This window comes from Monopterus albus, unplaced genomic scaffold, assembly GCF_001952655.1.
Source record: "Monopterus albus unplaced genomic scaffold, M_albus_1.0 scaffold143.1, whole genome shotgun sequence".
Lineage (NCBI taxonomy): Eukaryota > Metazoa > Chordata > Actinopteri > Synbranchiformes > Synbranchidae > Monopterus > Monopterus albus.
This window is the reverse complement of record NW_018128023.1, coordinates 1,406,949-1,423,494: the sequence shown is the minus strand read 5'-3', so window position 1 is coordinate 1,423,494 and position 16,546 is coordinate 1,406,949. Positions and strand designations below refer to the sequence as shown.

The 16,546-nt window shown below is 42.5% G+C and overlaps 1 protein-coding gene across 2 annotated transcripts; it reads left to right on the top strand.

Moving 5' to 3' along the window:
* The first annotated feature begins 3,577 nt into the window (after positions 1–3,577).
* On the top strand, positions 3,578–15,145 carry jazf1a (JAZF zinc finger 1a). 2 transcript variants are annotated; one of them, XM_020614205.1, is made up of 6 exons: positions 3,578–3,872; positions 8,991–9,063; positions 10,682–10,878; positions 12,046–12,106; positions 12,262–12,370; positions 13,134–15,145. In XM_020614205.1, the coding sequence occupies exons 1-6, from the start codon at positions 3,758–3,760 to the stop codon at positions 13,308–13,310; spliced, it is 732 nt and encodes a 243-aa protein (XP_020469861.1). In that variant the 5' UTR covers positions 3,578–3,757; the 3' UTR covers positions 13,311–15,145. The 2 variants fall into 2 exon arrangements, with proteins under 2 accessions (XP_020469861.1, XP_020469862.1); XM_020614206.1 differs by lacking the exon at positions 12,046–12,106 and having other exon boundaries at positions 12,201–12,370.
* Positions 15,146–16,546: the final 1,401 nt, after the last annotated feature.

The window sequence follows — 16,546 nt, the reverse complement described above, 5'->3', positions numbered from 1 at the left end:
GGGAACGCCGCAGCTCTACTCGGGAGGAGCTGGAGGAAGTGTCTGGAGAGAGGGAAGTCTGGGCATCTTTGCTTAGACTGCTGCCCCCGGGACCCGGTCCCGGATAAGTGGAGGAACATGGATGGATGGATGGATGGAATAATAATAATAATAATAATAATAATAATAATAATAATAATAATAATGTGTATTGGTTGTGTGTTTGATACCCAAAAAGATTTATTGCCTTCTCTTTCAAGAGAAACTTTAAAACAAAACATTTTAAATAATCACATAAAATAAGACAATCAAGTTACAAACAGATTGAATGAACATAATGAATACACATACAGGCCTTTGTACTCTACTCTTACAATCATAAATCACAGTGTGGACTGAAAGGATCTATCTTGAAAGTTGTTTGTAGTTCATGCCATTTAAAAGCTGCAAGTACCTGAAATTAGTGCAATCATGTGGGACAGTAAGACCATGGTATTTTTAAATCATATAGTATAAAGTGGTCAGAAAAAATAAAAATGCAAGCAGTTCAGAAGTTTTAGCAGTGGAATGGTATTGTTAAGATGTATCACATTATGATAGACTGGGTTTATTGTTACCATCATGACAGCCATTGTCACTACACACTGGTGGCCATTGTGCATTTAATATGATGTCATACTTTTTCATGATTGGGGCAAAGAGTTGCACCCCATCCGGACACCAATTTTTCATACAAGATCAGCTTCACACTTTAAAACTTTTGTGTTAAAACACAAAACACATCAAAAACAACTTTTTAAGGTGTGTGCTTTGTGTTAAAAGAATGTTATGAAGTTAGTTAAAATGGTGTATATGATGCTATGAAATCCCAGTGGCCACAGAAAACGGGGACTTTGGCCATTCACATCTCTACTGAGGTAAACCATGGAGTAATATCTCTGCCATGTTTGGTCAGGCTTTCCGGAGCTCCAGCCAAGCTTCAGCTTCAAGGAGGGATATAGTTTTGTTGTGGTTGAAGCACAAAATGGGACCAAGCCCTACTGACTCATCATCCACCAATCACCTAAGGTATGCAAATTTTGGTGGTCATGGCAACAAGAAAAACAGGAAGTTGTGATGATGTCACTGCTTTACTCTTCCCCCTTGTGTGCTTGTATCCGAGTTTTGTTTTCAGTAGAGATAAGAGACACTTTTCAGCACATGTGCATGTCTGTGAAGAGTGCACAGTCACACTAAAAGGTGCATGATGGCAGCCAGGAAGTCGCCCAGTGGTGCCCTTGAGCAGACACTGCCACTGAGATTACCACCACCTCTATAACTCAGTGGCAATACCAGCCATTACTATGTGACATCTTCACCTCAGCATGGCTTTTAACAGCCAGGCTGGGAGCTGCCTGCTTAGAGCCTGATGTCACCTTGTCTCTAAAAAAATGGTGTTTCAGGTCTTAGGTCAAACAAACTTGACCTCAATCACCATGTATGGCCCACTGTAGCTGCTTTCACTTAATACATGGTCTCTCTATATCAGGGAAGTGCAGAATGTGCATCTTGAAAAGTAACTAAAAACAGATACTTTAACCAGCATCCAAATATACAAGTTACAGTCAGTTACAGTCATATTAAGTAACTACCTTACTGTATATGCTTATAATATGAATATGGGTAGCTTGTGAATTTCCTGTTGAGGGTCAATAAAGTCGTATGACTTTACAGCAGATACTGTATCCTAGAATACTGTAAGTATAGTACTTAAATAAATGTACTTAGTTACTTTCCACCACTGAAAAAGGACACGTTAGTCATTAAAAACACTGATAATTAAAAAACTCATGCTGAAATTTATCCCACAGACCATTTCATTTTGCACCACCATCAGACCTCAGATGTGATAATGTCTTTCCCTTTCTCTTTTGCATTTCACAACAAATGCTAGCACGTCTTATTTGTGTAATAGGGTTAGGAATCATGTTACAGTCACAGTTCTCATACACCTTGTGTGTGTCAAGTGTGTCTGTGTGTGTAAGAGAGAACATCTGTTCTGAAGACACTGAATTTTTATACTGTACAGTGTGAGAGAATATGGATGCCACTGATGTCATGTTGTTTGTGTGAGACTGTGTGTTTTGCTGTGTTTTATTAGGTTGTGTAGACAGAGGACAGTCAGAAATAGAGTATGTTCCCAGGTCTTAAGGTTATTTGCTGAAGTCACTGGCCAGTGGTTTATGACAGGCCATTTTAACGCTCAATTAACAGGTCCAACACAGGCCAGACGGCTCTGGTTAGCCAACCCTAGTGATATAAGGACATTGTGGTCTCTCTGGGAGCCACACATGCATGATTGTGTCCTCCTCACCAGTGAGTCTTTATAGAGTACAGATGTAACAGATTCTGTTGTCAGTATTACTTTTATATTGATACATACACACAGACACACTGACAGCTAAACAGCCTGTCATTTTTTACTACAATGACTGAGTGACTTTGCCAGTGATGGAAAATAAACAACAATTTTAAACACTAGACATGATGAATGAGCTTCATATTTCAAAAATTCTCTTTAGGTCTGCTTTCAGTGAGTTGAAAGCTAAAGCACTGACATCTTTTATAAACATGTAAAATGTTGGCTTCAACCCATTACATGGTAATAACTGAATCAATTCGATTAAAACAAAAGGCAAGGCAAGAAAGTATTTATATAGCTCATTTCATACACCTGGGCAGTTCAAAGACATTACATAAGGCATAAAAGACTTTCAAAAAGAAATACACTATACATACAGCATCAATTGTAATACAGCAACAATTTACCATGATGAATACAAAAGAAGAATGTAGATTGTCAGTATCGGTCCTGTTCAAAACCAGTCGCTATTCGGGGACTATGATGCTGCTACTGCTGTTTCTATGAACATGGTCACCAAGAACCTGGTTCCGCCTCCAGATTTCCATCTACTGTGCATAATATCTGTTTGACTGCTCAGGCCTATTCACTGGAAGCCCTAATGGGACTGATATGTACTGTAAAGTTTTATTAGAGGCTGGTGCACAATCACCATTTGAACAAATGTACTGCCACAGGTGACCTACAGTGGATAATTTCCAGTTAAATAAAAATTGACATATATCTATGAATCTTCTGAACCATTGCTTAAATTTACATAATTATTTTGGGCATTTGCAATACAATTAAACATCTGTAATATTTGCAGGGCTAATTTGAACCTCTGTACTTTATTAAAAGCTGTAGCACTGTAAAAGGTAATATGTCCATGTTTAAAAAAGGCAGCAATATAAATGTACAAACGTTATATTTCCTGCTGTAAGTAATCAGTAATAGATGGACTGACTTACCTCTGCTTAATCATTATGAGCAAGAAGACAATATCTGAAAACCCTAATCTTATCAATCCCATTAGCCTAGAAAGTGGAGTACTCCGTGTTTTGCATACAGTATGTGGTATCCTTTGATATGCATCCCATGCAAATGTGCTGACTTTAATTTGATGACATTATGTATCATATTACAATTGGATCCCACAGGTAGGCAGGTCGTGACGTAGGCTGGCACTAACCCGACCCCCGCCCCACGCCTCCACCGTCCCGCCTGCCTCCTAGCTGTGTCCGCCTCCGTCCTGTCTGGCCGCCCGGTATCTGGTCCGCCGCTCCGCGCTCTGCCCCGCTCCCACCCCGTACCCGAAGCCTCTGCCTCTGCCTCCTCGTTTACCACCCCAGCTTCCCGAACCCCCATCCGCACAGTGAATGCACCAGCGCCGAAAACATGACGGGCATCGCCGCTGCGTCTTTCTTCTCTAATTCCTGCAGGTTTGGGGGCTGCGGTCTCCAGTTCGAGTCTCTCGCCGAGCTCATCGTCCACATCGAGGACAATCACATCGGTGAGTCGGGCCAGAGGGGGGGACGGAGCTAGGCAGCTAGCAGGCACTAGCTAGTGCTCTAGCTAGTTAAACTAGCTAACCGCAGACAGGCTCGGCTTTGCATTCCGCTATTCCTGCTCCTCGCTCTGCGTCGAGGTTCGTCAGAGCGCGTCACCAACATGGGACTTCAGTTCTTTGTAGAAAGATAAAATGGAAAATAGCTGGCCAGCATATTTTATTCTGCCTCAGCTGCGATAGTTATCTTTTGCGGCAGCAACCCGACTATGAGGCCCCGCGTAGGGCTCATAGGTGTAACTAGCATCCCGGCCAGACAGCGGTTTCACAGCTAACATTGCAGAAGAGTCTGTTTACGTATCCAGGCCTGGTGCAGCGCAGCCGGGGCTCCTCTCACACCGCTTGTGTGTTGAACCCTGTCGCCTTTGCAGTGTCGATGCAAAGCATCAGGATATTGCCCTTTTCAATGCTTTCCGATTATATTGGTGTCATTTTAATTACCACTGGCACTATCAGTTGAATTAAGTTGTGGCAGACATACAGTAGCAATAATCACATTTTCCTCCACATGCACAAGCTTCAACTTGTTGCACTGCTTATTAGATTTGCATCTGACAGTAAACCATTTAACTAATGGCAAAGAAACACTCTCCTAAGTATTACTTTATTAAAGTAATGTATTTTCTATGTGTAGGTAGGCCTGCTGGTGTTGGTTGTTGAGTGAGTGGAGGTCAGTTATCTACTTATATTTACAAGCATCACAGAGAAAGCATTGCCTAGTTTTTAAATGAGGGACTACCTCTTGTCTTCATGCTGCAGTGAAAATGCATTAAATTACTAATACTTGTTAAATATTTAACACTTTTTGAAGCACAGATCAAACTCTACCTGCTGCCCAGACACAAAGTCACCCAGTCAGTTAGATTAACACACAGTCCACTACAGCATGTTATGCTATAGAAACATTTTGGAAGATGTGAGCCACCAAAATACTTAATAATCCATAACAGAGTGGATGTGGGCTAATCATTATTTGTGGCATGCATCCATACTCATTACGCTGTTTGAAGGGGGTGAGGGGGTAGAATGGATGCTTCACTGAGCCAGTCTCCATGGCAACTGGCTGTCTCTTATGGGGTTAGGGGCAGTACCTGCCTTCTCAGTAATAAAGAGCGCTCCCGAGCAACTGGCTATGGCGAGGACAGCCAACATGTGTCATGATGTGGGGCTGATGTTTAAACAAGGGGTGAGGTTTGTGTGACTGTGTTTGTGGGTGAAGAGTGGAGGGGGCGGGTTGCAGTGTTGTGGACCACTTTTTATTCCATCATGTATGCTTCCTGGGTCACTTCCAAATGAACCAAAGAAGAGAGAAATCACCACTTTGAATGAACACTTGATTTTATATCTTGTGACCTGTGGCTTGGTAGACCACAGTGTTTCATGTGACCCACTAATCGGGTCTTGTTTTTTCAGTCCCACAACCCAAACCCCACAGACAATGATATGTTCCCCATGTGGCTCCTAGCTTGACCTTTGAACCCAACTATCAGCTGAGCAGAATGGCGATTTACAAGTGATATAACTTGAATTAATGAGCTGCCCCTCATCAGTGGCATCAAGCTCACAGACCATCTGATAAATACAACTTGCAGATCAGTTATCACAGGGGTAAGTGTGACACATGGAGGGGACTGAAGTGAGAGTGTAGGAGAGGAAGCAGAGCGGTGACATTTAGGTTTGACTCTGGTTTGGTTTTGAAATTATTCAGTGGTGTGTGATCAGTAATAACAAAACAAAAACTAACATGATCTTCCCAGCTAATTAATATGAAATATCAGATAAGCTCTTTAAGGCTTTGCAGATGATAGGTGGCCTTGATTGGCGATGATAGCATCTTAGCATCTTTGCAGATGATAGGTGGCCTTGATTGTGGTGTAACCTGCAGTGTGCAAACAGATTATGAAAAAATGGTACTAACCATAAATCAGATAACCTACAAGTGACAACAGTTTTATAATAAAAGGTGCAGATAGAGGTAAAAGTGAGCCGGCAGGTCTCACCTCAGGGTGCAGAGATCACTTCAGTGCTAAAAACACCATTGTTTATATGCATAGACTGTGCTGCCCTCTTGTGGCAGGAAGATGTTGGCCCTCTCTGTATCCCAATTATCTCAGCTTGTAACTCGTGCAGTCATTGCCCACAGCAAGCAGACCAGATGATCCTGTCAGGATCCTTTCCATGAAAAAATTGGTTAATGTGTTGGGTCTTCAGTGCTGACCTCATCCTGGAAGAAACCAGTAACACACCCACACTGTTGAATGCACAGGGTTTAGGTGCACCATGTTAAGTGTGGCTGCTGTTGTTGAAGGCTGTGCACGGTAGCTCCTGGTAAGGTCTGAGGAATGTAATGATGTCAGGCTTTGTCTCCCAGAGTGCACAGCAGCAGTGTGTGGTGTTCTCACCTGCACAAGCACATACCTGTCTCTTACTTCAACAAAGATAAAGAGAGAGGGAGGGAGAGGCAATCAGAGAGATTAAAAGTTGGGGAGGGGTTTGAAAGAGAAAATTAAGAAAGGAAAAACATCAGGGGGAGTATAGGGAAATCCCAAATACATTACCTTTGTTTGGACAGAACTTAGTTAAAAACATTTTCTTTCCTTTTGTTTCGGTTTTACAGATGGAATCAAGTGACTTGACATGCTTATAATAATATATTTCTGCTAAAGCTTGTTCATAATTAAATTACAGTAGCCTTTAAAGATGTAATCATTTAGCCAGCAGGCTGGTTCTTTATCTGCTGTGGTAGATAGCTGCACTGCTTGTGCAGCTGGGAAAGCAACACAGGAGCTGAAACCACGGCAGATAAAGGGCAGCAGACAAGGCAAATACAGACCATCTTTCTCGTCGTAGCAGGCGGGAAAACCCGTTTTCTGCTGTTAGTTCTTTAAAGACCAGTGTGTTAGATGAACTGCAAGAATTTGCTTTTATTGAATGTGGCTGAGCATCATTTTGAGAGGAAATGATTTTCAGAACTTAAAAAGGATTATTCAGATAATTGATGAGTTGATAGACGCAATAATAGGCAATTATTTTGAAAAATCAATTTATCTTTTGAATTATTTTCCACCCAAAAATGATCATTTGTCCCTGTTACCACCTTCTCAAATGTGAAGATTTGCTGTTTTTGTCTTTTATCAAAAATGTGATTATTGTATATATGTAGTGTTGCAAATAATTATTTATCTTGTTTTTTTTTCTATCATTCATTTGATCAGTATCAGTCAGTATTTGATCAGTATTGTCTGCCCAACAGCTGAAAACCTAAAGATTTACAGTTTGCAGTTTATAAAACAACTCGAACCAGAATGAAAATTATGGATTCTTGAAAAACTAACACTGAATTGATTATTGGTATATTTGTGTGAAGCTTTATGTTAACAAATCATGATCATGCCTTTTGCCATGTTGTGATATTGTGTTTGCCTTTTCCCTTTGCTCACCCCCACCCCACCCCACTCCTCCTCTCCCTCCCTCTGGTTCTCTGCTGCTCTAGAAACAAGTTAAAATGTTCTCTGTGGCTTAATTAGAAGCCTGCAAAACAGGCTATGCCTTCTTGTCCTGGGCACACACACACCTATACTTGTGCACATCCATGTGGACGCATGCACCCAGTGTGTATTCAGTAGGGGCCAGCCGTGCGCTGCTGGTGAGAAATGGACGTACATGTTGAAATGAGCAGAGCAGTGTTGACTGGGTGCTACTATTCAAATCAGTAAAAGTTTCAACCCATGTTGCCTCCTGAGTGTCTGAATGAAATTGTGTGTGCACGCAGTTTCCCCTCGTGCTCCAGCGATAGGATCAGTGTGTCAGCTTCCTGTCCTGCTAGGTGAGCGGAATTGTAAAGCCAGTGAACATTGACTGCAGCCTTCTCTTTAGTCTATTTACATCAGCACCCCACCTCCCCCATCCTGTCTGTGCACACACACATGCACACACTCACCTCATGCCTATTTGTTTGTGTGTGAGCTTGTGTGCAGACAGTTCTGGTCTCCACATCTGAGCAGCGGGTAGGATTCTTAAGGCTCAGCTATAAAAGACTGCCAGAGTCCACATCTGCGGACCACCACAGATGTGTGCGCGCGCACGCGTGTGTGTGAGACTGCTCATGGATCCATGCCTCTGCTATCTTTTATCCTTCCCTAATCTTTTCAGTGCTGTGTGCGGATGTGTATGCATTGTGCAGCAGCAGCAGAGTGACTTTTATTTTCTTGGGTTGTTTTCTTCTTTGCTGGTTTCCTTGCATGGTGGGATGTCTGCATTCTTTTTTAGTTATGAAGTGAAATAATTAAAAATGCCTTAAAACCAAAGGGCTAAGTAGGCAAAATGCAAACACTTGGGATCAATTAGAAGGAGCTACCAGGAGTTTGGTATTAGTTGTTGCACATAAATGATCTAGTTGGATCTGAATTGCAATACATCTGCTAACATTTACATGCAGCTACAATTAAACATGCACAAACTCACATCAATACTGCTCGTTTTTAGTTTGTCATCTTCTGAATGTTCCCCTGTTGAACACCTGATGGCACTGGAGCTCAATAGATGCACCCATTGCAGTGTGCTCACACACACTTGCTCCATGGGGTGGGTGGTGGAGCTTTGAAGTTTACACTGCTTCCCTCAGGCAGTGGAAGTTGCCTATGTAGTGTTACTGACAAGTCAACTGGAAAAAGTGTGTGTGTGTGTGTATGTTTCGAGTAATACACTGAGTGCATTCATCACAGCCTCTGGGTCACTCCTTCATTGTCAGATAAATGTCTTTGCCACATTCAGACTCTGGTTACAATTAAGCAACGTTGGGCATTGGTAGTAAATGAAAAAGGGCTTGGCACTGGCTTAGTAATGCACTGCTTATGGAAGCATTCAAAATGTATCTGCAGGCTGCCACACATCACAGAATGCAGTGTTAAGAGACATCCAGTAACATCAGCAGCCTGGCAAGAAGAATAGACATATGAGGCAGCTACACATGAGCTGCATGAGTATTCACACATCATTTTCTCTCCACAGAGAAAGGTGATTAATCTGAATATCTCTCTCTCTCTCTCTCTCTCCTTGTCTCAGACACAGATCCGCGGGTCTTGGAGAAGCAGGAGCAGCAGCAGCCCACTTATTTGGCCCTAAGCTATATCAATAGGTACACACACACACACACACACACACACAAAACCAAAGGTGTCTGTCTAGAAAGAATGTAAAATTGTCCTCATGCTGTGTTGAATTTTGGGTAAATGCACCATTTTGGAGGATCACACTACATAGATCTATAAGTTAATTTAAATTAAAATACTATCCCATACTGCTACATACAGTAGCGGATGCTTCAACTGTGTCCAGGACAGGACAGACATCGATTCATCTGAAGTGGTCGTGTTATCTGCTGACAGCTGCTAGCTAGCACTGGCTGCTAAGCCAAGAGATGAAATCAGGGTGTCTGCCATTCTCATCAACAGGATCTCTGGGTCCTCTCCAAGTTATCTCCAGTCAGCTAAGGTCAGCCATTCTGAATTACCACAGTCAGTAAAGTGAGATCTAAATGATTTAAGCAGCTTTTTAGCCAAACAAAGCAAGAGTGTATGCAGGTAAAGACAGTACGTACAGTATCTTCCAAAATGGCACCCCTTTCTAAACATTCAACACGGCCTGACATACCTTCACATCCTCTATAGATGGCAGCATTGCACCACCAGTGAAGTTCTGTTGATGTGTGTTTGAGTGTGTGTGTTTATGTGGCTTGACCAATGTCTTCCCATAGACACAGCAGTGACTCATCCACACACCAGCAGAGAAAACCACACAGCACAATCACTCCTGGCTCCCTGCACTGCAAAAGGCACTACCAAATTCCATTATGGCATGTGTGTGCTTTTGTGTGGTGAACTGACATGGTACATTCCAGTTAATGCCCCTTTAAATCACTGAAAAAGATAACGGTAAAACAGAGAGAGAACCAGAGCGTCAGGTTTTGTTTTCTGTGTTTTCAGGTTTGCTGAAGTGGTAAGGTTGTAAATGTCATTTGTATTTACTGTGCAATGTTGTAATGTTTAAAGAGGCCTTTTATTCAGCAGCTTAATTATGTTGTGTCAAAGCGCAAACTGTCCTTTCAGAGCAGCAGTCTACAGAGCAGATATAAATACCTGAGATCAAACCTGAAAGGCTGCTATTCAAGCAACAAATATAGAAAGTTTGAAATCACAAGCAGAAGACGTTTAAAGAATATTACAGCAAATATGCATTGCACCAGCAAACTGGCAACACCTGGGAGACATTGCAAAAGAGACGTTTTGATCACATCAGCCAAGATTTAATCAAAACTCAACTTATTAGGGAGAGAAAACATGGAGATTAATGTCACTGTCAGTTTATTTATAGCACCTTTTGTACATTTGTTTTGCGACCATTGCCTCCATTTATAAAGTGTCCAGACTGATAAATTGCTGTTATTGCTTGTTACAAATGCAGATGTCACTATTTCAACTGATAAGTACCAAGAAATGTCCATACAGAGATGCTAAACTAGGTCTGAGCTAATGAGATGTCATTATGTAAAAAGAAAAAAAAATCTAAGGGATCCTTCTCAGGAATGTTTGATTATGATTATGATTTTAAAAAAACCTACATTTAGCTGATATATTTTTTTCTGATTTGTTTTTAACTCCCAAGTATTGATATCATCATCAGCTTAAACAATCCCACATTGGTTGCACAGAGACTTGTTACAGCATTTACTGACAACACCATATTTGTGGTGCCAGGTTCATGACAGATGCGGCACGCCGGGAGCAGGAGACCATGAAGAAGAAGGCCACTCCCAAACTGTCCCTGTCCATCACAGGCGGACTGTCCAGGAACAGCACGGCCACACCTCCTCGCCACACCAGCGGTAACCTGACACCTCCCGTCACGCCCCCCATCACCCCCTCCTCTTCCTTCCGCAGCAGCACGCCTACAGGTATGACAGGTGTGTGTGTGTGCGTGTTGAAATGTGTGCTTGAGACGAAGAAAGATGGATTGATTAAATGTGTGGAGTGAATAGAGGTGCTGAAACAGACTAATGTTAACAGGCAGAAACAGAAAAGGTGTAATTGCATGATCTAGAGCGTATTCATGAGAGTGGAGATGGCGTATTGATGTGCATATAAAGATATTTGTAAGCCAGGCGGAGTGCACCTTATTTTACACCTGGTGATAGAGCAGGACAATTCAAAAGATAACTTAAAAATATCTGCCAAGAGAGGACGAGCCAGCTCAGCTGATATTTGTAAATAGAAACCACCAATTATTTACTCATAATCATAAAAAAGTTATTTTATAATAAACGTTAATGTTAGTATTTGCTCAATGTTTGACTCATGTCAGAGTGGAAAGTCGAAGAGGTTTAAACCCAACAGCTGTCTACTGCTGAGTGTCTGTGTGTGTGCTGGTTTTGGTGGTTCCTGCAGTGAGCAGACCAGTCAGCACTCTGCTAATTACATAGTAGCTGTCACACTGTGTGTTCTCACAGGGCTGCATGTTGCACAACCCAGAAGCAGACGTCCAATTTCCAGCCCAAACCTAGTGTTAGGTCTGAGCTTATACATCAGCAGGGCTACACACAAACACACACCATCTTTCAACATGTGCCAGGGTGCCATCTATTTCCTCATGCTGAGGTGCAGCACTTCCTGTGAGATGGTGGGGGTCAGAGGGGCCTTTGTGTGTGTGTGTGTGTGTGTGTGTGTGCATGCAAGCCTGCCTGAACATTTCAGTAATGTGTGTGCATGCATGAGAGTAGAAAATGTTCTGCCCTTAACAAAGCACTTTTTTCAGGCTGAGCAGTTGTGATCTCTCCCACTTAATGATCTCATTCTCATTTCCAGTCCCTGCATTCTGACTCATAGGCACACACAGAAGCACAGACTCACACTCATGCCATTGCTGATTTGTCTGAGCCGTGCTTTCAGTGACATGTGGGCTGCTAATGCACGACAGCAGGTGCAGAATACAGTGAAAAGTTTTAATTTAAAAAAAAAAAATCAGATTTTTTCTTTTTGCCAAATTCCCAAAGCATGACACCCTCTATGGTTCAACAGCACATTTCATCTGGGATGACGAGAATATTTCACCACTGTGCCCCCAGGCAGCGAGTACGATGAGGAGGAGGTCGACTACGAGGAGTCGGACAGCGATGAGTCGTGGACCACTTTTGCTAAATTCCCAAAGCATGACACCCTCTATGGTTCAACAGCACATTTCATCTGGGATGACGAGAATATTTCACCACTGTGCCCCCAGGCAGCGAGTACGATGAGGAGGAGGTCGACTACGAGGAGTCGGACAGCGATGAGTCGTGGACCACAGAAAGCGCTATCAGCTCTGAGTCCATCCTCAGCTCCATGTGCATGAATGGGGGAGAGGAGAAGCCATTTGCCTGCCCTGTCCCTGGCTGTAAGAAGAGATACAAGGTAAGGCTGTAGCAGAGCACAGAGAAGTCAGTCACAGCAGCAGGGTGAGAGGTTTTGTCCACACTGGAGTGTTTTTCTGAGTATTATGTTTGGACACACTGTTTGGAAAAGCAAAATGTAAATCCAGAATGTCGTGATTGGAAGCTGCGATATGGTACAGGGTGGGCCCCGGAAAATTAGCCCGCCTCTGGCGATAGTGTGAACGAGCAAGTGGATTGTTTTGGAGGTGGACTACTTTTCCGTGGCCCACCCTGTATATTTGCTTTGGTTACATTTTATTATGGCTGGTAACAAAAACCTCACCCAGGCCGTTATCCATGGACAGCATGGGAAAATGCCTCTTTCAAAGCGAAACAGTGACATGGGATGGAGCCACGTTTGGTAAATGGGTCCATGTGTGGGTCCCATGCCAATTTCTTTTGTATGTGTTTAGGTCATGGCTGGCTACTTTTGTTTTAATAAAGAAGAAAGACAGGAGCACCCTGAGTTAAAAAGAAAATCATTTTAAAAACACACATTTATTATTTAGTAAAAGCATCTTTCTTCTTTTTTCTTAATTTTTTAAATATCATATTGTGCACTTTTAATAATGGCAATATCATACTGTGACTTTTTGGTACAGTTATATTCCTAATGTTCAGTACCGCATGGTAAACCTGGTGTTTGATGCAAGGTAACATAATAAAAGCGGTCACTGTAACCCTTCTCCCCCCTTTCCTTGTGTATCTCTCTACCCCTATGCTCCTGGTTCCTGTCTCACCAGAATGTGAATGGTATCAAGTACCATGCCAAGAATGGCCACCGCACGCAGATCCGTGTGAGAAAAACCTACAAGTGTCGCTGTGGCAAGAGCTACAAAACCGCACAGGGCCTGAGACACCACACCATCAACTTCCACCCTCCTGTCTCCACCGAGATGCTGCGCAAGATTCAAGGCTAGAGCCCGTGCTCACACTAATCAGCTACCCCAGACATAGCCCTGTTCTATCCTGACTTTCTTTCCCATCCTACACACTAAAGGGTTAAGTGCATGCTTTAAGTTTTCATTTTTCATCTTTTTTGTTACATTATTTTTTCTATCCATGGTATATAACTTGTATTTTTGAAAGAAATGTATCTTTGTAGTATTTTTAATTGTTGTACATTTGCACATTCATATATGCTATCACATTATTTTTTTCTTCTATTGTTTGACTTACATAAGGTGCTAACTGTAAAAAACAACGAAAAGAAAAGACAAAAAACAAACGTAAGAGGAGAGGGGAAACATAAAAGGAGATGCAAAACGGGAAGTACAGCCGAGCTCTGCTCGTCTTCAAGTGGGATGAAGTTGACTGCTAATGCTGATCTGAGTCCAGTAGTCTATATACTTGGTCTCTCTTAGATAGAGTCCAGCTGAACTTGGATTTGTGCTTTCACAGTAGCTTCTGGGGTTTAAGTGCAAGAGGTAAGTTATACATTAAATAGATATATTGATATATAAACAATAGACAGATATGTATGTGTACATAAAAATTTATAAAAGTATTCATGAGCATATACATAAATAGTCACACTGTATTTTCAAGCTTTATTTTATATATTTTTGTCAGTGTTTTAGATGGTGTTTTTCCTATGTATCAGTAAGAGTCCCTTTTCATTCCTTTTTTACCGAGACGGCCTGTTTTGTACAGTAATCGCCAAGATCAAGGTCAAACCGCTGGCTGATTTTAGGTTCAGATGGTCAATTCTTCTTTCACACCATCCAACAGTTTAGGAACTGATATGCCTTTGGGTTCGACACTGAATGCGATGTGCTACTGTTGATCAGGACCACAGCCCAGGCAAATAATCCATACCTTAAAGGTTTCATCCCAACAGAAAGCCACCCATGCACTTCATATCTCTGGTGCTCCCTCATTAGTTGCCAGAGCTGTGCTCCAGAGACTTAGCCGTGAAAACAGGTTGAGCATTGTACTGTTTCCAGTTGTCAAGATCTTTGCTGTTGTTCTGTTTTTGATTGTTGCCAACAGCTCTCCACTGCCAAATCATTGACCATACCATGTGCCTGATGTGGGTGGGGGGGGAGTCGTAATGAAGGTTGCCAAACCTGTGGCAATGATGCTCTTGTTCATCACACCTTCAGAATGTGCAGATGAGTGGATGTACTTAGACGGAATGTCCTCATGCATGTGTTGTGTTTTGATGAGTGTGAATGACAAAAGAGTGGATTTGTATTTGAAAGACATTACAGTCTACAACCTGGTATTTCGGTGTGTTGTAGACAACAGCATTCCAGTTAATAGTATGTGTGTGAGATGTGTATGAGCACTGTGTGTGTTTTTCCAGCTGTATCCAAGTCATCAGTCTGTAGAATGTTACTGTATTCTGTGTGTTTCACTGTTTGGATTTGTCATGTTTCTATGTTTCTGTACTGGGCTGCTGGTTCGACTCCTGTAGCACCAGGATAGTTGGCTAACTGGCTGGCTGGTGGTGGTGTTTGTGACATGTAGTGTTGGTCGACTTGTTGCCCCCTGACTGGTTTCATCATTTATTGCCTCTAGTGTTGCAGTGCAGTGCCACATGCCAAGGCGCATTCACCCATGACATCAATTCCTTCATTGTTTTTATTCTGCATTACGCTCAAAGCTTTTCTCTTTTTTCATTTGATGGGTACAGTGGCCTCTGACGTGCACACCCTCCTGTCCCTCAAGCTGCTGTTGCCATGGACACTACTGGATGAGGCATGGTAGGGGGATTTATTTTTGACAACTCTGATGCCAGAAAATAATAATAAAAAAAAACAGTTACCCCATAAATTATTGAATCCCCTAATTTAAATTGTTAATATGCTGTACTGATTATAGTAATCACCCTACACCTGTCATGTACAGTGCATCCATAAAGGATTCACAGTGCCTAACTTTTTCCACATTTTATGTTACAGCCTTATTCCAAAATCGATTAAATTCATTATTGTTCTCAAAATTCTACAAACAATACTCCATAATGACGTGAAAAAAGTTTGTTCAAAGTCTTTGCAAATGTATTAAAAATAAAAAACAAAAACAAAAAATCACATGTACATAAGTATTCACAGCCTTTGCCATGACACTCAAAATTAAGCATCCTGTTTCCACTGATCATCCTTGAGATGTTTCTACAACTTGATTGGAGTCCACCTGTGGGAAATTCAGTTGATTGGACATGATTTGGAAAGGCATACACCTGTCCATATAAGGTTCCACAGTTAACAGTGCATGTCAGAGCACAAACCAAGCCATGAAGTCCATGAGAAAAATTTCTGCAGCATTGAAGGTCCCAATGCACAGTGGCCTCCATCATCCCTAAATGGAAGACGTTTGGAACCACCAGGACTCTTCCTAGAGCAGGCCGCTCGGCCAAACAGAGATCGAGAGAGAAGGGCCTTAGTCAGGGAGGTGGCCAAGAACCCAGTGGTCACTCTGAGAGCTCCAGCATTTCTCTGTGGAGAGAGGAGAACCTTCTAGAAGAACAACCATCTCTGCAGCACTCCACCAATCAGGCCTGTATGGTAGAGTGGCCAGGTGGAAACCACTCCTCAGTAACAGGCACATGGCAGCCCACCTGGAGTTTGCCAAAAGGCACCTGAAGAACTCTCAGACCATGAGAAACAAAACTCTCTGGTCTGATGAAACAAAGATTGAACTCTGGTCTGAATGCCAAGTGTCATGTCTGGAGGAAACCAGGCACCGCTTACCACCTGGCCAATACCATCCCTACAGTGAAGCATGGTGGTGGCAGCATCATGCTGTGGGGATGTTTTCAGCAGCAGGAACTGGGAGACTAGTCAGGATCGAGGGAACAACGACTGCAGCAATATACAGACACATCCTTGATGAAAACCTGTTCCAGAGCACTCTGGACCTCAGACTGGGGTGACGTTTTCTTTCAACAGGACAACAACCCTAAGCACACAGCCAAGATAACAAAGGAGTGGTTACGGGACAACTCTGTGAATGTCCTTGAGTGGCCCAGCCAGAGCCCAGACTTGAACCCGATTGAACATATCTGGAGAGATCTGAAAATGGCTGTGCACTGACGCTCCCCATCCAACCTGATGGAGCTTGTGGTACTGTAAAGAAGAATGGGAGAAACGGCCCAAAAATAGGTGTGCCAAGCTTGTAGCATCATACTCAAAAAGACTTGAGTCTGTAA